The sequence below is a fragment of the Misgurnus anguillicaudatus genome, chromosome 24 (assembly GCF_027580225.2).
Source record: "Misgurnus anguillicaudatus chromosome 24, ASM2758022v2, whole genome shotgun sequence".
NCBI lineage: Eukaryota > Metazoa > Chordata > Actinopteri > Cypriniformes > Cobitidae > Misgurnus > Misgurnus anguillicaudatus.
In genome coordinates this window covers 20,364,339-20,391,186 of record NC_073360.2, presented here as the reverse complement: position 1 = coordinate 20,391,186, position 26,848 = coordinate 20,364,339, and the positions used below count along the sequence as shown (strand labels likewise).

Genomic DNA, 26,848 nt, shown 5'->3' with positions numbered 1-26,848 from the left:
AGTACATGAAAAGATGTTTGTAACTGTATGCTTTTTATTTTGATACTCTTACTTTGCATTTACTTTTTTATCAAAATGTTTCATGACACCTCACCTAATTTCGTGAGAATCACCCATGTGTGTTCCCTCAAATGAATCCCATTTTATGTTTTAAACAGAGATAGAGATAAAAAGGTAAAGGTTATATGGATTGCACCTTAACTCAATAATAACAAATACCTCGTAAATGACATGAAACTGGTTTAACGGTCATATCTCTGTCATATCTGTGACAAGATGAATGCTACCGTTGTCTGTCTCCAATTTGTCTCCAACCAGCAACTTGAAATGATTAAAAGAAATTACACAGGCGAATGGCATGGCAGCCCATTCATCAGTGTCATGCGAGGCCGGACCTCACGGGACTGCTGTGAAATCTTTGGTAGCAGACTGTAATGACAAAACTATAGAAATACTGCTGTCGGGTGATGCCGACCAACTCTTCAATCGTTTGTGCACTATAGCTGCATTTCCATTACAGATTTGAGCAAAACTTTAGCGTTATTTTCTAAATGTCGCCAAAAGACTATTGCGAAATGACGCAGTTTCTATTAACTGATGATATGCGACCGTAACGTAGTTTTTCCTCTTGCGATAAGTCATTCCAAACATCACGTTGAATAATAATGTGACTTCTTGCATCAGGTGACCTGAAAATGGGAATAAACTGTTCCCATTGCAGTTTAGCGAAATACACCTTTTCCGAATTGCCTGAAAAACCACCTCATGCGAGTGTAAAAACTTTTTAGCGATATATGGGAGTTTTTGCGAAATTGACATTTTTCCAACAACCGTATTTACAATTCACTATGTCAATTTGTGCAATTTAAAGGGTAATGAAAACGCAGCTACTGTCTTTCTGTCTAAGGTCTCAAATACTAACAGGCTGTAGCCTCATGTCCCCTAATTTACGTCTATAAAAGAGCCAGTGCTTGCAAGACGTCAACTGGCTCTTTAACAATAGGTCCTGCTGTTTACAGACCACAACAAAGCATATCTATTCTGTACTTGTCTTCTACAACAGATTATCCGTAAGTGATGGTTAAACCCCTGAATTTGAAATGGCAGAATAAACATAAACAGTTAATCCAAAAAAAACTGGTGCTCCAATATTTCATCTCATGCATACAGCAAAAAACAACAATAACAACAGGGATGCAGCAGATAACCATTCCTCTCTGCCATCCAGACCCATGAATCACTTCTATGTATGTTAGCCAATCAGAAAACTTAATGGTGGCCATCTACTATTCACCTGTTAGGCCAAAGAAATGGTATTACAAAAGATAGTAAAGCAATAATTCAAGTGCTCAATGTAATTGTCTCTTTGTTCCTGCAAAGTAAAATTCTCCCCTATTCAATTTCTGTGGTTAACATACAATTAATTTAAACCCCAGGTTCCTAATGTCTTCTCCATGAGGAAGCTTATAATTACTCTTATGAGCACTGTCTGTGGGACCCTCAGCTTTTCATTTTCTTATCACATGAAATATTCTGGATCTGAAACGCATGTGATGAGTGCACACACATCCGTGCCATGCGCTTCAACAGATGTGTCAAAAATGCATCAATTATTTTGTGCAATGTTTTCCAATCAAACTTTCACAAGCGACTGACTGATCCCGAAACACTATTTAGATTCATCTGGCGTATATGCTGGTCTCGTTCACACGCCCCTTTCATTTATACACGGCATCAAGGTATAATCCCCGGGTGACATTCGAACGCGGGTGACAAACTCCAAACTTGGCAAAACATTAGTGCCTGTACAAATCACAAAGGAACAATCCTTTAACTGCTCAGCAGTATGGCAGTCACAAACAAAGAGAATACATCTAGTAATTAGAGCGAAATGGCTTCACTCCTTTCCTTTCATTATTGCAATTAACCTACTGAACCTGATTTCTAACAGAGGGGGAAAGGATGTATTAAATTACAGAGATGAAACTGTTCCCCTGTGATAATGAGGGGGCGATTGGAAGTGACGTGTAACTTCTGAAAACTGAAGTTTCTAAAAAAAGCAGAGCAGAGAACTACACTGGATACAGACAGAGATAAAAAATATATTACTGTACATGGATGGAGTAGGCTACCTGCAGAAAAATAAAGTGTAGGAAAATGTAAATGCTACATTTTGCGCCTTCATGAATAAAGGCCTCGCTTTTCATTTAAAAGAACCAGTTGTGTTTTTGGTCAAATCTGTGCCTTGTTTCTGTATGCATAAAGCTAGAAGGGAAATGAGTCATTTGTTTGATTTTATTGTCATTTTAAAGTGAAGTATTATCAAACACATTTACATTTACGCATTTCAAGACACTTTTATTCTAAGCGACTTACAGTGAATTACAAGGTAGACATTTTTATAAGCATGTGTCTTTCATGGGTTTAAACTAGGGATGGGACGGTTAGAAAATTTCATATCATGATTATAGTGACCAAAGTTATCACGGTTATCAGTATTATCATGGTTTTCTTAAATTGAGATGGAAATGTTCAAAAAGAACTGATACACACACTGAAAACATTTTAACAAGTTTTATTTTTGAAAATCAGCAAACCACCAATACAATTAGCAGCTATATGCACTTTTTAAAGCATAAACATTAAATCAGATGTGTGGCAATCTACTTTTAAAATGATAAAGCTGACAAGACCTACCTGCTAAAAAACATTTTTTAACAAAACACTGTTACATTTTTTAATAACACTTTAAATGTGTGTTAGGAGGACTATCTCTACGTTGAATTTAGGGCTGTCATCATTACTCCATTCTTTTTGAGGAGTTAAAAAAAATCCTTGAGTAGATGCTGAGTCCTTATAGCGGAATAGCGGAATGCGGTTTTGATGAAATAAACTGACAACATTATCAGAAGCATTTCTCTCTCTCTCTCTCTCTCTCTCTCTCTCTCTCTCTCTCTCTCTCTCTCTCTCTCGTTCGGTTGGTCGATCGATCGCGCGCACATATACCGTACGTGTGGATCAACTCCAGCATGTATGTGCATCCAAATTTCGGAAGTTAGACGACTCCGCTGCAGCGGGCAGGCATGCGATTTATAAAAGCACACTTGAGAAGAAATGCGCAACAACTCAAAAAGACTTCTAAGACCATAATGCCAATTTGGCGCTTTGCTTTCCGAAGCTCGTGGAGGCGTGGAGCAGCATACACAGTTATTATAGGCGATCTACCAGCATTGCATGGACACCCCTGCATTAAATGAACATTAGCATGGAGCCCTGAAATGTATGAACCTGTTTTAATGATCAGTAGCTTAAATAAGAACATCAAATGCACACATAAGCAACGCATTAAAACACAGTGCACCTGTTACTGCATCCGCCACGCCTTCTCGCACAAAAACTAATGTTGCATGCGAGCGCCTGCATCAAGCTGATTCTGGCTGGACAGGATTTACCGCGAGTTTTCAAAATCACGGTAATCAAACACGGTTGTTATGATACTTACATTTTAAACGATAATACTAACCGTCAGGACATTTTATCATGGTTAATCGTGAAACCGGTAATCGTCCCATCCCTAGTTCAAACCCATGACCTTCAGACAGCGTGCACACCAATTGTTTCCAATGGAAGCTCCGCACTTTTAAAAAATGTCAGCAGCTGGCGGGTTTTGTCCATGCTGAGCGCTAGAGCTCGCCGATTTGTCCGCACTAAATTCTCAGCGCCTAGATTTGAAAAAAATTTCAACTTTGTGTGAAAGTTCATCAATGTCAGTTCTCGGCCGTCCAATCACAATGGAGGAGGGGTGGGACAAATATCACAACAACCAACCGGCACATCGTTTCACAACTGATAAATAAAGTAGATGTATCATTGCAACCAAAGCGTTTAGCTGAATAAAAAGCTTGCAAGCGCCTACAGTCTGCGTCTGCCTGTCATTTTCAGCCACATTACAAATGCTTTGGTGTACACACCCCTTTAGTGCTGCAAACACAGTGCTCTATACAAATGATGGCCAATGTAACCCATACTGTATCCAAAACCGCTCCCTACCACCTATATAGTGCATTTGGTGTCCGCCATTTTGTAGTGGTGTCCGAAACCTGAGTGAACGACTTCATTCCTTACATTCGTTCACTATTTTTTTACCCACAATGCACTCTGACTTGATGGTACATTTGATGTACACTCACTCACTCACTCATTACTTCCCATGATACATTGGAAGATGAATGCATAACTGGAATCAGCTGAAGGATAGTGACAGTAAACACCACAAATTTATGTTTATACAATTTTGTTAGTTCACTTTTAACAGCATCTTCTGCATTTACCAGTGAGTAGTGAATGCACACAGGCATCTATTACGGCAAATGTACCTGCCAGGCTTGGCAATCGAATATGTGACCTTCGGTTTAGAAGCCCGACTCTCTAACCACTCTCAATACACAATCCTAACAAACACTTTTTCAGTCTTACACTTTTAGGCCTTGTCCACACGAACACGGGTATTTTTATAATCATGACTTTTTACGCAGTTCAGCCATTCGTCCGAACATTTTTGACAACCCTTGCCAGGGTGAGTATTTTAAGAAACGCCGGTTGCGGTGTTGTCGTGTAGACAGTAAAACTGAGGTTTTTGCCTTGTGATGTCACTTTTGTAAGGCTTCTGATTGGCCAAGGTGGCTTTATGATTTGAGTTATATCACCGCCTGCTGGTGTGGCATGCTCGTGACAGCGCGTGATCACGTGTTTTTCCGTTTTCATGTAGGCAGAGATTTCTTTTAAACCGAGCATGTGTGGAGGGGATTTTTTTTAAACCGCACTCATATAAAAAGTCCGTGTGGACTAGGCCTTAGAGAGATAAGAGCTGTACTTCTATGCCTGTAAACACCAAAGGATATAGCTGCCCATGGACATTACCAAATGAGGGCTGCAGAGTGAACAGAGATTTGTTGTCCTGTATGTCACTTAATAAATAACTGCGCAAGAAACATGCACTTTAGGATTTGTATGTATACCATAAAAACTAACGATTGATTCCTCAAAATGATTCATGAGCAGCATGTGAATGTGATTCACAGCTTGATGATTTACATTCTCTGTGAGAAACGTTGCTTTTATGTACAGAAACAATATATCTGAACCAAGGTCCCACAGGGACTTATTTCCTATAACAAATGGATTCAGGTGAGATGACAGAGATGTAAAGCCACATGTGGGTGGGTGTGACACGTTGCCCTCCGTTCTCAGCTTGATCATAAAACTGTTTTCGAAAAATACTCCGCCCCTAGCTTAGCCATAAATTGGATAGGATTATCAGCAAACTGATTTCATCTTTTAAAGTGCCCAAAGCCTTCACTACTTCTAAACATACCAACCAGCAATCCATCTGCCCATCCAATCCAGTCTTTTCTTCGACTATAAAATTACCCCTCAGTCTAGACCTTAAATAACACACGCTTGGTAACAAGAGTTTGTCTATTATAGGAAAAGTATTTTTAAAAACTAAAGTCTCTTAAAGGAAAGTCTAAGGATATTTATACCACCAGAATTCCCATACATCTCAGTGGTAGAAGCTCAGCTGGAGCCTCTAGAGGGTGAAACCTGCAAGGTTCGCTCGTGGGGCCGCTAAGTATTAAATACCATGAGACTCAATACTATGAAACGCAGCAAAATTACATCATGACAATACTGACTTGTTGATGACACCAGCAAAACATGCACAATACACCAGCAACTATACTAAGCTGTGTCGCCCATGGCAGCAGAAAAACATAAGACAGAGCTGGTAAAACACAGCTGAAAAGAAACCAGTGTGAAAAAAACTGCTTAATGTGCTTGCAATCCAGAGTAAACAAACTTGGCTCTTTAACAATGAGACATGGCCTTTTGTTTCAGGTTTGGCACCTGCTCAGTACAAACACAAATATGGAATACAAGTCTCACTGGCAAAAAGTCTCGACAACAGAGCAGCCACAACCGTACCCACGTCACCATACAAAGAAGTTCAGTGAGTACTCCCTGTACCTTTTCCACAAAGCGCTTCATTACTCTCCAGATCGTGGCCAGTGACGTGGCTGAAGAGCTCTCCGAGTCACTTACTGATTAGTGGGTTGGTGATGGATTTTCTACATTTGACAGGCCTTTCTCAAGCCGTGATAATGGCTTAATGAAACTCCAGCGAACGGATAGGAGACGGGGCAGCGTTGGCGTGTTGGATGCATGAACGATGGCAGGCAGGAGAGACTAAATAAAGTGAAGAAAAGTGCAGAAGGAAATGAAGTTGCTTCTTTAAATGAGGTTGAAGCTTGTGTGCTGGAGTGTGTCGCTTTGAGCGCTCTAAATTTAAAACAGATAAAAAGTTTTGAGAAATGCATCCTGGCACAGCTAGACACTATTACTGAAAATAACTTTTAACTTAAACGTTAAAATTCATTACATCAATTACTTTTCTTCTATCCTTTATTCATTGGCCAATGCTGACGTATACATTATATAGGGCAGCTTTGTCTGTCCTATATGTCCATGAGGTTATGCATCACCTTGTACGGCAATTAAAAACACAACCAAGTGTAACTGTGTTACTGAAATACCCTAATATGCAGAAGACCATTAAAGAAATAATCATTGAGTCAAGCAAGTTTTCAACAAGTGTCTTCTCTCTTATACTTAAATGGGGTAGTTCACCTAAAAATGAAAATTCTGTCATCATTTACTCACTCTTATGTTGTTTTAAACCTGTATGAGTTTCGCTATTATGGTAAATGTTAAATAATTTTGGGGGGAACAGAGATTTCTTATATAAAATAAATTTAAATTTTCCAAACAGATGTATTACGGCACTGAAAATTACTCAAAACAAAGCCAGTCATGTCTGTAGCATGCTTCTGATGTCAAACTGGCAACAACTGCAAAAAGTCATATATTGATAAGACTTAAATGTTAAATTCATGCCAACTTGCAGTGTTGGGCCTGAACGAGTTAATTGAACAAAAGTTCAGTAATACGTTCATATTTTGGGCGAACTTGAACTGAACGTACTGTATTACTGCCTGATGAACGTTACTGTGAACTCGTTCATTCTGGTGTTTGTGAACGGCACGCTCTCTCAGTTTAACGTCGTTCAATAGGGTGCCAGATTTTTATAGAGTCTTCCAGGCGAAAACCCAGCTAAAACACACTGTAAAAAGGCCTTAATGTGTAGCGGAAAAAACACCCAATCTGGCAACACCAGCCACCAGTGTTTCATGGCTGCATGCGTCATCAAAACAAAAAGCAGCATGGAGGTGACACGACTCTGGACACTGCTGAAATCCACAGAGCGCCACTCATAGTTTAACATTAAAGCATAAGCTCACGCTATTTAACGTGCAAGTGCGGTGTGCGATACCTGTGAGTTGTCCTACACGTTACGCCGCGCAGCGCTTCTCATCCGGTGTGTGACCCCCTTGAAGCACCCGGCTAGCCTTTCAAGGTATGTGCAATCAAATACAAAAATCAGTTGATGCTAATGTAAACCCTGGTTTGATAAGGATTTAAAGTTGGATATGAAGATGAAATCTGATGCATTTAGCTGTAGTGTTAAAACTGATAAAATAATTGCTGTCTGTGGTTCTATATGGGCTATAATGGCAATCATTTTTAAATTTTTAAATATGAACTATGAACTGAACTAGTTCATTTTAAAATTTGTAAACTGAACTTTAAAGTAGTTCATGTAGAAAGTGAACTTTCCCAACAATGCCCCCGTGCATAGTTTCCAGAGCCACACGATGGCGATGGACACGGGGTACATGGGAAGGTCATCATTGCTTTTTATTTTGACCTTTATAGAATTTTTATAGTGCATCTTTATAAGGGTACCAACTCTAAAATAAACACAACATAAATTTTTCATCAAAGTGCATTGAAGGTGAATTGGATGAATGACGGTGCGCGAAACGACGGTGAATCACATTTAAACCTGTCCCTTGTTAGTACTTGGACCTACCCGAATATGGCAGTCACATGGATCACAGCGCCCCTCTTATGTCATTCATCATTTGCAATGTTTCTAGTTGCATGTTTTGTCATTTTGTAACTGTGTACTATCTTGCCAAAAAAGCTTGCATGCACTTAAAGGATTTTGCAGTGAAAGACAAATTTGTTAAATGAAATTACTAAAGTGACATTTGTGCACATTTACAAAAAACATGTCAGACTTAGAAGGTTTTGCATCTGAACTCAAACTGTAACTCAACCAATAAAGAAAATCATGAACAAGATCTCATAAGAAATTAGATTAAATAGAGATATGGAGATGAAATGGGACTGTTTCTCAAATGTTTCTTCTGGAAAACAGACTTCAGTAATCTGACGTGCATCCTCTAAGATGCAAAGTTGAATCAAAAGTCAATCCATCACCATGACTACACACAATGCATCCATTTTTCATTAAAGAGCATCATTGTGAAATCTTACCAAGGAAGTCAAGATGTAGGTATAGTATGCTGACAGCATCCCCAACTCTGACGCCTGGAAAAGGAAGAAGAGAGAAATTTTAAACAGTTGATGCTATAGGCTTTTTATTTTTTTACACAGCTACTCAAATTGAGTCTGCATACAGCCTTCATTAAAAAGCAAATGATAAAACTGGTTCACAGATGGATAAAAGTGAACAAAAGGGGGACAACATTCCCGCTTTGTCATTTCCATTCTATTTATCAATTTCTTCAGCGTGTCTCCAAGGAAACCAAGCGCCAAATACAATATGTCAATCAAATGTCAGGGTGAACACTTTCAACAATTATTTCTAAAGAAACTGAGAAAATCGAGTAAAAATAAGAGCCAGTGAGTAATAAATGTATGAGAGAGAGAGAGAGAGAGAGAGAGAGAGAGATTTTGACATTGGATTTTTTTAATAGTAAATTAAAAACTATACTTATTTAAAAAAAACTTAAAAGATTAGATATAACCACACTTCCATTTTACAAAAGAACACTAAATGTAAGTAATTATTATTGGTTTTTCCAAATCATTTCTTCATAATGATCCTGCAGACCATTTCATTAACCTTGCAGCTTTGATCAATAACATTCTCAATTATAGTGAATACAGAAACACATTTTGTGTTACTGGGCTAAATAAAGATCCAAGCGGCACTTTAAAACGTGTCCTCAATCCATTTTGTTCTGACATTATTAATGGTGCAGCCTCACAGTTGTGGGAGGACTTTGAGACTGTGAAAAAGTGCCTCTTTGTGACCTGTGTGACATATACAACTTAAGTGACAGCGCATAATTTGTTAAGGCCTTAAAACTGCTGATGGTTGTGCAAGCACAGTACCAGGTCAAAACTTCCCGAGATGCTTTGCTTTCTTCCTGTAATTTCATGTATGAGTCATTCTATACAGTGTTTGTAGGCACCCATTTTCTCCTGGTGATAGACAGTCTGTATTACGGCCCTCGTATACCTTTTGGTCCAGATTCAGTGCCTATTTTCCCCCTAATGCCCATCTGTGTTTCAATTGACTAGTGTTCTGTTAAGGTGATGAAGAGGAGAAATGGACTACAGGAGCCAAGAGCTTTTCGAGGTTATGATAATTTTGTCCTTCATAATGAAATATTTTCCTTGCAATTGGCCATGTAATTGAATCCTGTGACTCAAGCTGGTGTGTGATCTGTGCAGTGTGAACATTGGCAAACAGTTCCTGCTTGCTCGCACACTCACTCCTCAAAGGCTGAACACGTTCCAACTTTCCACTGCTCTGCCACATGCTCGCTCCAAATAGAGAGAGATATAGAGAGTAAGTGAAAGGAAGAAATAAGAAAAAGATATGAGAAAAAGAAACAGACATTTCATCATCAGAGAGCGAGAGAGCAAAAGAGAGAGAGAGAGAGATGTAGGTGATTGGGTTGCAAGCGTATAAGAGAAACAGTAAGGGTGACAAACTGACAAGGATCTCGCTGTGAACCGCACAATCCACCAATGAAACGGCCCTGTACTTGTCCCGGTGTCTCCATAGCAACAGGAAAAGCCGTGGAACGGCCTCTGATCGCTATCAAACACTTTGATTAAGGAGAAATGGAGTGAATATGGTGGAAAAAACTGAGGTTGAGAACCGCAAGCTTGATCAGATTGTTGCGAATAGATCCAAACGCTTCGGATCAGATCGAATAAAAAAAGAGATGAAAAATTAAAAGTTTAGAGAAGAAGAGACAAGAAGTGGCAAGATAAGACCAGACAAGAGAAAAAAGAGAAGAGATGAGAGGAGATGACAAAAAACAGATGGTGAGAGACAAAAACAAGGCGAGATAAGATAAGATTAATTTCGAAGACTTGAAAGAACATTGGAAAGAGACGAGAAGAGGAGAAAAGAACAACAAGAAGTTGATGGAGAGGACATGAAGGCATTTGACCTCTCCATGAAAAATGTTCCCAGAAGCAGCGATGACACTATTTCTCTTTCTTTCTGTCTCATTAGCCCTTTTCACACAGACATTACGGAAAATACAAGGAAAATTGTTCCGGGATCGTTTCATTTTTTGTTCATTCACACTGCCAATGATATGCAGGCATCTGCAAGGTCCTGGAAAGACACATGACCTGTAAAGTCCTGCAGTGTCTGAGGTTTGCATATTATTTATTATTTCTCTCCAGAAACCACTCGCATGCATTTTTGTTTATGATAAGACTATAAAGGAGCGCGTGACACGCTGTTCTGTGCTGGTGAATGATCTCAGCTTCAGAGTGGATATTTGACGAGTTCCCTGATCTCTGCTTTAATACAGTTTTTAGATATTTCTCACCGAGATTGTTAATATGCATTTAAAACCCCCGTTTTGGGATGAGCGCAGGCATTTTTGTTTATTATAAGCTCAAATGAGCATGTGACGCGATATTCTTTTATGCTGCTAAATGAACTCCGCTTCAGCGCAATAATTGACAAGCGAACTTACCTGATATCTGCGTCAGTCCAGTTTGCTGACATTTTTTTGTTGTGAATGTTGTAAATCCCTAATTTTAGAGTTGAACCAACTTCATGTTCCCATGACACGCGCGTCCTCACTACGGCATGCGAGTCATTGTTTATGCATCTCATTTATCATTTCCTGATATCTACGTGATATTATTTGCTTCAATCTAGTTTGCGACATTTCTCGTCGTGAATGTTGATTTGCAAGTAAATCTCTCGTTTTAAAGAGCTGAACCATAACTTTTCCTCACTACGACATGCCCATTACGGCATTGTTTCGGCTTCTTGTTCACACAGAGGGTTTTCCATGTATCTTACTAGGTCCTCTTTCCGGCAACGATCCCAGAAGATTTACGGTACAGAACATTTTTGCGTTCACACAGAAGCTTGACTGGCAATTTTACGGGTATTTTCTGTGACCAGGTCTGTGTGAATGGGGTTTTAGTCTCTCTATCATTTACAATCACTCTTTTATTTCACCAGTTCCTGCAATAATTTTTTTCTTGTAAGGACATTAATTTGCCTTTCCTGAAATTTTTTTTTGACTTGCATGTGTCTGCAGTGTTCGAATTATGTCAAAGATTATGGAGCTTACAAAATGACAGCATTTCCACAAACCAATGATATGCGATTAAAACAGTTTTTCTTCTCGGGATAAGTCATTACAAACATCACGTCGACAGAAGTTGGTTATTTTAAGACTGAAGGATACATAGAAGTGTTATCCAAAATTAATGCAAAGAAAAGCCACTTATACTTGGGAGTGGCAAAGTATGAGGTGTTTTTCTGAGCTAACAGTACATTATTTTCAATTTAAAAAGATGTAGGAGTGTTATCCAAACATTATTGGGAAGGAAATCTTATTATACTTGGGAGCGAACACTTATGATGTGTTTCTGAGAGGTTTTAGTACATACCACGTCATCTTCAAATAATGATTAGGTGACTTATATCAGTTAGCCTGAAAATGCGAATAATCTTTCCATTGCAGTTTGGCGAAATACACCTTTTCCAAATTGCCTGAAAAACCACCTTATGCGAGCGTAAAAACTTTTTTGCGATCTATTGGAGTTTTTGCGGAATTTACGTGTTTCCATTGGCCGTATTTTCAACTTCCAATGTCAATCTGTACAATTTGAAGGGTAATGGAAACGTTCTCGTCTGTCAATTCCTCCACTCACGGTGCGTTCACATGGGCGTTGATGCTTTCCATTCACTTTTAATGGGTGACGTCATGCATTGCGAAACTGAATTGTGGATCCGTCTGCGCAGCGGCACTGCCGTTGCTCGCGGCAGAAGTTGAACATTTCTCAACTTTTCAAGCGGCAACGCATGCATCAGCAAATCAGATCACCTTATGCAAATAAACCTTGGCAGAGCCAGCCAATTACATTTATGGAAAACCAGAGCATGTGTTGCGGCCACTGTGATTGGCTATTGGCCACGCTTCAGACAATGCAAGCCTTCCTTCAAGGGTTAATGCTTCCATCCCGTGTGAATGTACAGTTAAGAGTTTACATTTATTACAGATATTAATCTTTTAAATTAGTTTACTGCAAAATTGAGACAAATAATGAACTTTGTGGCATTGAAATTATTGTAGCATTAAAGGAACAGTCTACTCATTTTCAACACTAAAATATGTTACTACCCCAACCAAGAACCGCTGATACATCCCTCTATCATCTGTGTGCGTGCACGTAAGCGCTGGAGCGCGCTGCGACGCTTCGATAGCATTTAGCTTAGCCCCATTCATTCAATGGTACCATTTAGAGATAAAGTTAGAAGTGACCAAACACATCAACGTTTTTCCTATTTAAGACGAGTAGTTATACGAGCAAGTTTGGTGGTACAAAATAAAACGTAGCGCTTTTCTAAGCGGATTTAAAATAGGAACTATATTTTATGGCGTAATAGCACTTATGGGAGTACTTCGACTCGGCGCAGTAACACCCGGACTTTTCAGGCGAGTCGAAGTACTCCCATAAGTGCTATTACGCCATAAAATATAGTTCCTCTTTTAAATCCGCTTAGAAAAGCGCTACGTTTTATTTTGTACCACCAAACTTGCTCGTATAACTACTCGTCTTAAATAGGAAAAACGTTGATGTGTTTGGTCACTTCTAACTTTATCTCTAAATGGTACAATTGAATGAATGGGGCTAAGCTAAATGCTATCGAAGCGTCGCAGCGCGCTCCAGCGCTTACGTGCACGCACACAGATGATAGAGGGATGTATCAACAATTCTTAGTTAAGGTAATAACATATTTTAATATTGAAAATGAGTAGACTATTCCTTTAATGTAGGTCACCCCAGCCCCCCTCAATTTAAAAACTGAGTGTCTGGTCAATCTCTAATAGCGAATTCTTCATATGTTTGTTTATATTTGAAAACCCAGCTAAAGTCATATTTCTGATTCATTGTTTTCTACATAAAATCATACTACATGATGTGAAAAACGTCTATGAAAATATAACCTTGATATTTTAAGTAAGGCCATGTTAAAGGTTGAAATTAAAGTGAAATAAATAAGTAAAATCCAAGAATTCGATTATGAGACTTTAGCCTGAATTTCACAGACAGGGTCATACGGTATATGTGTTTTAAACATTATCAAAAGTCCTCAACATCCAGAAACTAACACAAACAATCTTTCAATCTTTACTGGATCAACTTTTGAAAACATAAATTTTTTTGAAAACTTTAATTAGCTTACAAAAACAAAAAATATGGTTAATAGAGCATAAAAAACTTCCAAAAAATCCATTCATTCAGAACATACTGTACAATCTTACACAATCATGCATCTTCGTTCTCATTCTGGCATAATAAAGTTTACATCTTTTCACTGTGTGAGAGAATGACTGAAAAGCAGTTAAGCAGTGACGTACCCTCTCTAAAATGATGTGAGACATGGTGGCGTTGGCATCCACTATGATGGTGGCAGTCTTATCATCGCGGATCTCCTTGAGGAGCGGGGTGGGATCCTGGCTGTCATCCAGCATGCGAACCGAGAGGGTTTCCTTGGAGATGAGAAACTGTCGCAGTAACACCTCCAGGTTTAATAGGCCTGTTGAAAAGAGACACACACAACACACTTCAGTGTCATTTTTATCAATAGCAAGAAATATGTCCTTTACTTATTGCAGTTATGATCAAAGGGGGTCTTTCTATTTAAAGAGAATATTTTTGTGTATGCTAATGTGATGTTATTATATCTGTCGGGCAAATTACAGTTAAACTGCCTGCCAATAATAACCAGGTTCAGCGCATTTACTGTATTTTCGCAGCTAATTTAATTAGCTAAATCATAATCACCTGAATGTTTAACCTTGCTTCTGTTGGCAATGGGGCTCAGGGGAATAAAGGACTTGCGGAATACAGAACGCAACAGCATATTAAAACTGAAAAACTGATCTGACTCTTTAATTGTCTTTTGCCTGCTGCACGTCACAAGCAATTTCACATTAAGTGCACTACGTGAAACACTGGCATGTTGCATTGTGAGCTAATCGTGTACCAGTGTTCCTGCAGCTCAATTAGTAGAGCTCAATTGGTAGAGCATTGTGCTAGCGGCGCAAAAGATCATGGGTTTGATCCCCAGAGAAAAAACATACTGATAAAATTGTTTTTTATTTGTGATGTACTGTAAGTTGCTTAAGATAAAAGCGTCTACCAAATGCAAAAATGAAGGCATACACTGCATAGAGTGAGCTCTGTGTAGCTGAAAAAAACAAATGTTTTAGGTATGATTCGCAGGAAACACACACACCGATAAAATGCGTACCTTAAAAGTGCTGTACTGTAGGTCTGCCAAAAATAAAATATAGAAATATAAAAACATTTCCATTGATTTTCATCAGCTTCTAACATTTGCCGGGGCTCAGTTGAGTCTCTTTGCTCTGCTCCAGGGACTTGCATGATTGGCTAACTGTAGGCAATATGTAATAATAGATGGATGAAGGGAAGTCAGTTTAAGTTAGCACAGTAGGTAAAGACTTAAGGAAAGGGGGTAAGCATTGGCAAGAGAGTAGCACAAAGCAGCTTCCAACACAGAGACTCTGATACAGTAAAGGCTTAGCTTTTATTCACTCTGAGCATCTAGTCATTTAATCAACTAACACCTATCACCTTCCACTGGGCTTTTAAAAGCATCAAACTCATTTATTTTTAAACCACAGATTATATACACTCACCTAAAGGATTATTAGGAACACCATACTAATACTGTGTTTGACCCTCTTTCGCCTTCAGAACTGCCTTAATTCTACATAGAATTGATTCAATAAGGTGCTAAAAGCATTCTTTAGAAATGTTGGCCCATATTGATAGGATAGCATATTGTAGTTGATTGAGGGATGCACATCCAGGGCACTAAGCTCCCGTTCCACCACATCCCAAAGATGCTCTATTGGGTTGAGATCTGGTGACTGTGGGGGCCATTTTAGTACAGTGAACTCATTGTTATGTTCAAGAAACCAATTTGAAATGATTCGAGCTTTGTGACATGGTGCATTATCCTGCTGGAAGTAGCCATCAGAGGATGGGTACATGGTGGTCATAAAGGGATGGACATGGTCAGAAACAATGCTCAGATAGGCCGTGGCATTTAAACGATGCCCAATTGGCACTAAGGGGCCTAAAGTGTGTCAAGAAAACATTCCCCACACCATTACACCACCACCAGCCTGCACAGTGGTAACAAGGCATGATGGATCCATGTTCTCATTCTGTTTACGCCAAAATCTGACTCTACCATCTGAATGTCTCAACAAAAATCGAGACTCATCAGACCAGGCAACAGTTTTCCAGTCTTCAACTGTCCAATTCTGGTGAGCTTGTGCAAATTGTTGCCTCTTTTTCCTATTTGTAGTGGAGATGAGTGGTACCCGGTGTGGTTTTCTGCTGTTGTAGCCTATCCGCCTCAATGTTGTGCGTGTTGTGGCTTCACAAATGCGTTGCTGCATACTTCGGTTGTAACGAATGGTTATTTCAGTCAAAGTTGCTCTTCTATCAGTCGGTCCATTCTCCTCTGACCTCTAGCATCAACAAGGCATTTTCGCCCACAGGACTGCCGCATACTGGATGTTATTCCCTTTTCACACCATTCTTTGTAAACCCTAGAAATGGTTGTGCATCAAAATCCCAGTAACTGAGCAGATTGTGAAATGCTCAGACCGGCCCGTCTGGCACCAACAACCATGCCAGCTCAAAATTGCTTAAATCACCTTTCTTTCCCATTCTGACATTAAAGCTGTAGTCTACGATGTTGAAAATCGGTCGAGAAAGCCTGAGACGGTTAGTAAGTTTTAAAAAACTCATCCCGCCCCTCTGTGCTACCTGATCCCTCCCCCTGGGAAACGACCTGAACAACGTCACTCATTCAAGCTGTGATCACTGGTAGTAAACATCAGAACAGAGATTTACCGAGCAGTAAACACATAAAGGCTTGAAGGAATGAACAATTACAATTATGATTGTAATTGACGTTATTTACTTTCACAACAACATTTGGCATACTTTTCCCCTCATGAGCTTCAAGAAATGACTTTATAAATATAATTTCTTTGACCCGTGATACGCGATGCTAAGCGGCTAACATTCCAATGCCGACCGGCAGCATGGGCATGTTGTCAGACTGATAATATCATATTTATATAACACCTCACACAATCTTTGTAAATATAATTATTTTGACCCGTAATATGCGATGCTAAACGGCTAACATTCCGATGCCGACCGGCAGCATCAGCATGTAGTCAGATTATAATACTATATTTATGTAACACCTCACACAATCTTTGTAAATATAATTATTTTGACCCGTGATACGCGATGCTAAACGGCTAACATTCCGATGCCGACCGACAGCATGTACTGATAAAAAGATATTTATGTAACACCTCACACAATAAAAGTATAAATAAGTGCGTACCTGTTCAACAAAAGTCTGCCGTGTCGGCATCGGTTTTCAGCCCCAAATCTCCCTGAAGCTTCCTCCAACGGTCAATGGCGGACCATATATTGATTCTACTTAGAGTCCGGCGTTTTTCACATTTTTTTAACCTCTGCTCTTTCTTCAACAGACTTCCTTTTTCTTCCAACCTTTACTGTAGGGACAAGCAGGGGCTGCTTGCTGCTGTTGTTTAGTTTTTTTTCCATTAGTGAGATGTTGCTGCTTCACTAGCTACCATACACTGACACAAATTTCATGTCGCAGGCAGGAGACGGGCGGGGTGGTGTGCGATGGGGTGGAGACGCGAGCACGAGGTGGATTTTCAAATGTAGCAGGGATTGGATGAGAGCAGTTAACCAATGTAAGCTGTTCGGCCGGACAGTTTACATTGGTCAACTTATCTGCTACCATACACCCAATAGACTGAATGGATTTTTTAAATTCTTTTTTCTCTTCATATTGTTAGGTTGTTACTGTAGAACCATAACCAGCATCTAAACGAGGTTATTAATAATGAACAATCTTTGAAATCGTAGACCATAGCTTTAAGTTTGTAGTTCAGGAGATTGTCTTGACCAGGACCACACCTCTAAATGCATTGAAGCAACTGCCATGTGATTGGTTGATCAGATAATTGCATTCATGATAAATTAAACAGGTGTTCCTAATAATACTAATAATAATTTTCTAGTTGAAATCTTTTCAACTGATCAAAACTTGCAACCCTAAAAGGTCAAAGTTAGACTTAACATCATACATTTCTTACCAAATCCAAATCATCTAAGCTATGCTACCCACATTACCCCTTACTTAATATCAACCAACGTCTGATTTGCGAATATATAAGAACAGAGATTCACAAAGTCTCCTAAATGTAAAAAGAGCATAAAGCCGACTTCTCTTTACCGTCCGGTCATCTTGTACATTTTTTAGGAAGGAAAAGATGAGAAGTTCAGTAAACCTTTTATATCAGTTACTGTTAAAATAAATTTCAGTCAGACTATTCCTCTGCTTCCTTCTTCTCATTATACAGGAAAAAAGACTAAGCTGAGCCACAGTAAAAAGCTTTTGTCTTCCTCCTCTAACAATGCATGTCAGAATCCCATTACACTCCTTATCACATTAAATTAATGTCTTCCCGGACAAAGCGGAAAGTTGAGAAATCAACACATTCGGGAAAGAAGACGTTCCAAATGTCGTGGTTTGTATCGAGTGCCCTTTTCTAGAGAGGCCATCTTTCTCTTTGACTTCAGGGGCTTTGTGTTTGATTTGCAGCACCATCTCAAATTTAACAGCCTTCTTGAAAAGGAGGTGGATTATATCATCCCACTACAAGGCACGTTCCGGTTCTCCTCTCTGTGGGACGTACATTGAAGTCTCTTACTTAATCATCTTTAATTACAGATCTCTTCAAAGCAGTGTGAAAAATGTCAGGCAAACAAGCAGTTGCGGTTCCTAGCGGACATTCACGGGAAAAGTGACAGGTGGGAAACCTCTTTGAAGTGTGTGTATTTGCCTCGGCATGCTTGTTCTGGTACCAAGGCTCAGTTCCTTTCAATTAAAACCGTGAGATCTTTAAGTTCAAGAGGACAAGCTTCAAAGTGATGATAGTCTGCCTGACCTTGTGGAAAATAATTTGAGTAAATCCTGATGAACACAGAGGGTCTCCAGACTGCCTAGTATAGTTTGGTTAATTTCGTTCACTAATGAGACTTTACTGTACCTCACTGTACTGCTGTACTCGCCCTGTGCAGCCAGACGGGAATCCTAGCACCTCGTCTTAAAAAGGGTTATATAGGGATATGTGAAACTATCCTTTTTAAAAGCCTAGTAGTCCACTAATTGGTCTTGAGGAAGCCCTTGTATAATAAGGCTGGTGGCAGAAACACCTGACCTTGATCTTGGGGGTTTATATGGGCACATTCTTGCAATCAAGTCAGTCCAGTTCGCTATTGGGGGAGTCCAGTCAGAACAGGGAACAATCCAAAGGTAAGAGCAGGTGCGGAGTCAGACGAGCAACAGAGAGATCAAAAAGCCATCCAGGACCATAGACAGTGCAGAGAGTGACAAACCAGGAAGCATCTTTAATGTTCAAATGATCAAATATATTACTTTCCCAACATTTGGTTCATTATTCTAAAAAATTGGTCATTAGGCGTACTGTTCACGAAGCAACAACAGTTTCTCTTCTTTTTTTATGTGAGACATTATAATAATCCTAATTAAATTTTTTTGCACATTAACGCCTCCCATAACAAAAAAGCAGGGCCACAAACATTCAACTTATCATTTAAAGCAATGCGCTTTTTTATTTCCAGTAAATTCTGTGCTTATTTTAGTCATTTAATTTTGCAGGAGCCTGGAGCCGGACGGAAGCCCTAATTCTGTTTCATTAATAAAGTCTGATTTATCTTCGCAGTTCGCTTTTGAGTCTTCTTTTACCATCATGATAATAGTGACAGTGACCTTACCAGATCGTTTCAGTTGCATTTAAGGAACAAATGTTTGAAATCTTGCAGGCTGAAACATCAACCAAGGAAACGCCACCTGTGACCCTGAATTCAACTGCAAATATTTTTTTCCATTTGCGTGCTGAAGCTATTCGGCTTAGATTAGGGAAGACCTACCGGAGTTAATTCATGATTATCAGGCTTATTAAGATTGTTAGTTAATGTAATAGTGAAAGTCGCATGTGTATAATACATTCAATAATAGGCCTATAATAAATAAGTAAATAAATAAATGAAAAGGAGCAGGGAATCATTTCTAGGGTTTACAAAGAATGGTGTGAAAAGGGAAAAAACATCCAGTATGCGGCAGTCCTGTGGGCGAAAATGCCTTGTTGATGCTAGAGGTCAGAGAAAAATGGGCCGACTGATTCAAGCTGATAGAAGAGCAACTTTGACTGAGATAACCACTCGTTACAACCGAGGTATGCAGCAAAGCATTTGTGAAGCCACAACACGCACAACCTTGAGGCGGATGGGCTACAACAGCAGAAGACCCCACCGGGTACCACTCATCTCCACTACAAATAGGGAAAAAGAGGGTGTGCAGGCTGGTGGTGGTGTAATGGTGTGGGGGATATTTTCTTGGCACACTTTAGGCCCCTTAGTGCCAACTGGGCATTGTTTAAATGCCACGGCCTACCTGAGCATTGTTTCTGACCATGTCCATCCCTTTATGACCACCATGTACCCATTCTCTGATGGCTATACTTCCAGCAGGATAATGCACCATGTCACAAAGCTTGAATCATTTCAAATTGGTTTCTTGAACATGACAATGAGTTCACTGTACTGAAATGTCCCCCACAGTCACCAGATCTCAACCCAATAGAGCATCTTTGAGATGTGGTGGAATGGGAGCTTTGTGCCTTGGATGTGCATCCCACAAATCTCCATCAACTGCAAGATGCTATCCTATCAAAAAGAATCTAGAGAAAAGAAATCTAAAGAATGCATTCAGCACCTTGTTAAATCAATGCCACGTAGAATTAAGGCAGTTCTGAAGGCGAAAGAGGGTCAAACACAGAATTAGTATGGTGTTCCTAATAATCCTTTAGGTGAGTGTATATATATATAAAAATAAAAATCTAAATAGATTACTCTACCTCCCAAAACACCAAACCTGCATGCAATGGCCACCCGACTCTCAGCACTGTAGGTTAGTCAAATGAATAACTGTCCTTTTTGTCCGGTGTCATCACAACAGGTCAGGCCTGTGAAGTATTCATGAGCAAGCCATGCTCTATTAAGCTGTCAGCTCTCTAAGTGATTAATGAGACCCGCACATCCTGTGAGAGGGGACGTGAGAGAAAAATAAACAGAAAATGACAAGCAAAAGCAGAGGCACATGTGAGCGAGGCCATTGCTGTGCCAGCGCCAGGAGTCATTCTGGGTTCCACCGAAATGTATCGAACTCCTTGAATTGAAGGACGGTGGCAATGGCTCTCAGCACTTCCTATCGAGCGGTCTGCTCAGACGCCCACTCTGTGATGCGGTAATATATGCCAGCTAAAGCTGAAGCGTCTATTTCCCACAATGGGCCCCGGCCTCCAGACCCACCATTGAGAAGATGAGTTATTCAATGGTGCGTATATATGTTTGTTCCAGCTCTACAAACACGACGACCACTACAAGCGCAACAGCCTGAATGTGAACCGTCACCATAGTGTCACTTTTTTATTGACAAATAATACTTTTCATTTAAAGCATCACTGATAGCAGCTGTTCGAGCATGAAATTATCATCAAATTATTTCCTCTTAACTTTGCAAACAATTTTGTCAAGCATACAATTAATTAGCTTACAGCATTTTACATACTGGTTTAATGAGAACAACTTAAGCGTAAAACTGACCTCATTAATCCCAGTTTTGATTAAGGTTTTTGCAACAACTCAGGCCTATCCATCTCATTAACATAATCTTTTCAGAAAAAATAAAGTGATGCTTGACTCTGCAAATCTTCCTACAGCGACAGAGCAGTTATTGGTTGTTTCTAGGATATTCAGCTTGGGTCACTTTTTATTGTACGTCTATGATTTTAATTTGCCTTTTGAGTCTGTTAGCTCAGATAAGCAGTAGCACACCTTTCTTTAACAAGTCATATTATTTGATTAACTGGCTTTGGCAAAAATACTGCATGTTTTTATTTTAAGGGAAAAAAAAACTTAAATGTGAATGCAATTTAAAATGACTTATTCAATTTTGTCCCTCAAGTACCTGACTCCAATTTGGGTCTCAAATTTTCACTGCACAGACAAACATACTGATTAAGAAAATGATATTTGCAGTATTTTTTTAAACATGCTAACTAGAAATGGATATGACAAACTAAATAAAGTAAAGTAATTCCTGTAGTATTCATTAAGCATTGCTTGGACATTTTCAAAAGACAAATTACAGTGGTTCAGAGATCTGCCACTTTTCTGTCAAAACTTATTGTAAGTTTGTGACATTGCCGCTGTGAATGAAAAAAAACCTTTAGGGACATATTGGGTCTATTATTAGCCGATTAACAATATAATTTTCCTGTCAATAAAAATTTAATCCATAAAAAGTTAATCTACAAAGGAAAACATTTGAGTAGTGTTAGTATGGCAGTAAAATTTTATAGCGTACTAAAAGCCAAGCTGTCAGTTTTTAGCTGTCCGACTGAGATCAAACATCAGATATTGACATTAAAGAAAGATCACAAAGATGATCTTTCTTTTAGCATGGTTTCTTAATAAATCATGGCACGAAGCACTTACATTTAAAACTTGCCTCAGACATACAAACTTATGACCCTATACACCCGGTACAATGCAGTGGTTTTTGCTAGTTTGAGCCTGACGCAGTTATTATTTTCACGTCAAGCATCACGTTGTTTAAATAGAAAATGCATTTGCTCTCATTTGTGCACCCATGGGTATGCTGGCTTAAAAACGAGGTGTGTTCAGGTGCATTGTTGGCGCGTCACTATTTTGAGGCAACTAAAATAGACTATGCCATTGACCAAATAAAACCTGCTCTAAAGTCTAAAGTCAATGGCGCAATATTGTTTTTGTTATTTAAAGAGCGCATTAGTAATATGCGCCTATAAACGGGACTACAATTTCATATTTGGGGCATTTTTGTAATTTGTTCCATGGCAATTTGCCTTGGCACGCGCAAATGGCTTTTAAAGGGGATGACGGTACATTCACACGTGACAGAAGCTTACCAGTTTTGGATATATTGTTTTGATTTTGTTGTACCAGTGTGTAATACTATGTTGTAGTGTATGTGTTTTTGAAAGCTTGTGTGTGATGTCTGAGGGAAAATGTTGGTTCTTCAGTAATAGTGAATGGTTTTGAATTGGGTGAGACGTTATGATATTAGTCCCTTTCACACATACCGTCTTTACTGGTAAATTGCAGTTAACATGTCATGTGTGAACAGAACCTTTCCGGTAAATCGGTGCTCCCAATTAACCAGTAAGACAGGTTGTAAGATTACCAGTAATTTACCGGTTAGCGCTATGTGTGAACGAAAAATATAGGATTACCGGGATTTAGAACGGATAACGTCAGATTGGGCCATTCAGAAAGTTTTTATACAGGTGACGCGTTTACCCCCGAACTGTTTACGGACGTTTCCACACACACATGTTGCTTAAAAGTCGAGCACACCTGAAGTTAACATCCACATTTCTTCCCCAAAGTTGTTTAAAACAGCTTACCGTCTATTTGCCATATTGCCGACGTCCTTAGCACACCATCTGTGAAGTCTAATGTGCAAACACAGGTTGACGCCGCCTCACGCAATTTGTTTGGTCACAAGCAACTTCCCGACCGTTTGCCACAGATGTGAAAACAACAAAATACAGATCGTGGATATTAAGTCATAACTCGCCGTTGTTTACAAATACGACACAGAGCTCGCCGGCTGCGTGCCACATGTAACTTCCACTTTCTCTCCGAGTTTACCGTTATTTTGATAATGATGTGTGAATGATGTCTTACTGGTAAAAAGACGGAACGTCACTGCATGTGTAAACAGCACATTTTTGTATTTACTGGTAAATTCATTCTGGTAAATTCATGGTAATTTAACAGAATTACTGTGTGAAAGAGGCTATCGTGTTTACTGTTTTGAGAATATGAGGCATAGTTTCAAGAAATGTGTTTAACTCTTTCCCAGCCAGCGTTTAAAAAAAAGTTTCCAGCCAGCGCCAGCATTTTTCATGAGCCCCGAGGTGGAACCGTGGTATCAAACTTCTGCCCAAACGCACACAGGGCCGATTCAACCACGCCCCTTGAACGTCTCATTCGACTGTCTTGCTAAAAAAGGTAAGTTAAATACAACTTATTTTGTTAGTGTGAAATAATTAAGTCAAATAGTTAATAAAAAAGATCCAAGAGTCCGCTCAGAGAAGCTGTCAATCACAAATGTCAATCATAATGACACGCGCCATTTCTATAGCATCAAATTACTAGCTAAAATGAAACTTATCACCAAAATGAACAATTGAACATATATCAGCGTGATAACAACTATCGTAACCTCCATCAATTTTTTTTTGATGTTTGCACCATAATACTTAATTCTATTGTTTTGAATCATTCTCTTCCATTGGTTGCTTTTTGCTTTTTTACGAATATGTGACCATGTCTATGAAAGCTTCATTTTCTGATTCTGAGATTAGGAGCATCAAAATTTGATTTCAATCATTGATTTCACTTTAATTTCAATCTTTAACATGGCCTTACTCAGTCAATATTAAAGATATCAAGGTTATATTTTCACAGAATGTTCTTTTACGTAGAAAACAATCAGAAAATGACTTAAGCTTGGTTTTCACAGACTGGGTCACATATGTAATCAACTGATTAATTAACATATCAATGAATTAATTGACTGAGAGCCCAATTCCTTAATGTGAACATTTCTTATTGGCTTAACACACTTCTGAACCTGTTGGCAAACCTACATTGGAAGCTCGCCATCTCCCTACAACCCTCAACCCTCTGTGACGTCTTAGTGGGAATTATAGCCGTTTCACTTCAAGGCCTTAAGCTGATTACAGGGAAAAGTACCCACTGTCTGAAGGGCCAATGTGACTTTGTTTGGAACCTCTGGGTAATTTGCAGCATCCTCGCTCCGTGATGGGATGCCGAAATGCTAAACTTTAATCCCTCGCCAGGATGAACCCAATGCACGTCTAATAGGGAAGGGTTGTCCATCAACTGCATTTTCTTTCACCAGAGAAGGTTTGATCTAAACCTTCGGGCATTCATTTCCATGAGCATCTCTGTCTCAGCAGATAGGGCTGACATTAGTGGTGGGCTGTGTTTGATGGTGAACGAATGGGATGGCACAGATGATGAATGCCTGAAGGACACAGATGGAAAGAAAGGGATGATCATCACATTCAGAATGATCTAACAGTGCAACACAGTACAGGAGCATGGATTATTTATGGGAATAAATATCACTGTCATGAAGCTGTGGAGATGGGAGGTTTTAAAAAGCTAAATAATTGGAATGAAAAACTCGGTATCTGTTATTGACTTGAATCTATGTTTACAGAGGCATAATGGAAAAGTGCGTGCACATGTACGTTTATGAGGACGTTCTCTGTATACAGCAAGCAGCTGTAACAAAATATACATGAAGACATCTGATGCTCGACAGATGCTGGCAGTTCTTCATGTTCAGGAACAAGTGAAGCAGAACATGTAACATATGTGGATAGAAATATGTTGAATTTTGAGTTTATGGATCTGGTGAGCAACATTTCATACAGATACTTTAAGACAATGTAGATTTTTAGATTTAGAAGTTTTAGGGCTCTATCTTGCACCCGGCGCAATGCAGCGCAATGTGCGACGCAAGTGTCTTTCACTAGTTTCCACCCTAATTTTCACGTTTAGCGGCGCGTTGTTTAAATAGCAAATGCATTTGCGCCCCCTTTTGCGCCCATGGGCGTTCTGGTCTGATAATGAGGTGTGTTCAGGCGCATTGTTGGCGCGTTGCTATTTTGAGGCAACTAAAATAGACTACGCCATTGACCAACAAAAACCTGCTCTAAAGTCTAAAGTCAATGGCGCAATATGTTTTATGTTATTTAAAGAGCGCATTAGTAATATGTGCCTATAAACGGCAGGACAACGCGGGTTTGCTTATCACAAAGTACATGAATGCGCAGCAGCACAAAAATGCTTTTAAATATGAAAGATTAAAGGATTGAATGTAAAAGATTATTATTGAGTCTCTTGGACATATTTATAAATGAGGACTGATTATGAGACGTTAAGGCGCAAAGAGCTGCTTCACCTGCAGCCTGGTAAGTAAATAAATGCTTTGCTTTGAACAAATGCGTCTGTTTTTAAATGTTTTTTTTAATGCTACCTCACGGATTTATTGTATATGATGTACCTGTGGATATGGTGAGATGAGAAACATTTGTAAGTAATGCTTAAAAAAACTCTTTGCTAAAAAAACGCTGTCCAAAGTGCTGAAACGTGAGGAGAGCCGTTTGTAATTTCTTTATCTCCTGTTTGTTACAAATAAAGTATTATATTATTTAAAGTATAATTTTTAGAGTACAAACCTTATCTTACATACTTGTAAATTATGTTTTGATGATATTGGATAGCTATACATTTAAAGCAATTACAAGCCTGCTTTTTACTTCCATGACTAAAAGATAACGGGTTTTAAAGGTTTTAATAAAAAAAAAAACAATTTCAATACAAGTGAAAAACAACACAATTATTTAACATTAATCTTAAACTGGGGATCTTCTACCTCCGCTTAGTTTTTCAGTTTACAAAGTCCGTCATCTAAATAGGGATTAGACATAGCGCCAGCGCAACTTGCTTTTAAAGGGAATGAGAGCTGTGACTCTCATTGGTTTACTGCACGTTACGCCCAAAATACTCCCATTACAAAAGGACCTACCCTTTTCGACCATGCGCTCGGCGCAAAAACAATTTTTCCCGTCGTTAAATTAGCAAAAGTGGATTCGGACACGCCCATTTAGACGTTGCGCTGTGCGCTTTAGACAATGCGCTTAGATCGTTAAAATAGAGCCCTTTGATTTTAAACCCGCAGATACATCAAATAAAATAGGTTTGTAGTAATTAAATAAACAAATATGTGACAATGATGATATATATGTCCTTTGTACAAAAATATTCAGATTTGTCAAAGCTTACTGGAATAACATGGATTAAAGGTGCAGTGTAGAGGTCCACACGGAAGACCCGAGACCCGAAGACCCGGGACCCGCCCCGGGACCCGTACGGGTTCGGGTCTATATTTTAAATGATCAGCCGGGTCCGGGTCGGGTCTCACTCTATTACTTCGGGTCCGGGTCTGTTTAACATTGTGGGTAATACCCGAGGTCGATCGGACTCGGAGAACACACACTCACATTTAAATAAAATATTTATCCAGCAACAAAAA

At 39.2% G+C, this 26,848-nt stretch overlaps 1 protein-coding gene across 4 annotated transcripts in view; it reads right to left on the bottom strand.

The window, feature by feature from the left end:
• grik4 (glutamate receptor, ionotropic, kainate 4) overlaps positions 1 to 26,848 on the bottom strand; it is a 548,585-nt gene that overhangs the window by 134,234 nt on the left and 387,503 nt on the right. For 3 of the 4 annotated variants that reach the window (XM_055196455.2, XM_055196452.2, XM_055196453.2), the window contains exons 7-8: positions 13,848 to 14,026; positions 8,461 to 8,514 (exon numbers count right to left, since the gene is read on the bottom strand). In XM_055196455.2, the coding sequence (XP_055052430.1) occupies positions 8,461 to 8,514; positions 13,848 to 14,026 (233 nt within the window). Of the gene's footprint in view, positions 1 to 8,460; positions 8,515 to 13,847; positions 14,027 to 24,478; positions 24,614 to 26,848 lie in introns of those variants that run through there. The other variant, XM_055196456.2, reaches the window with a different exon arrangement.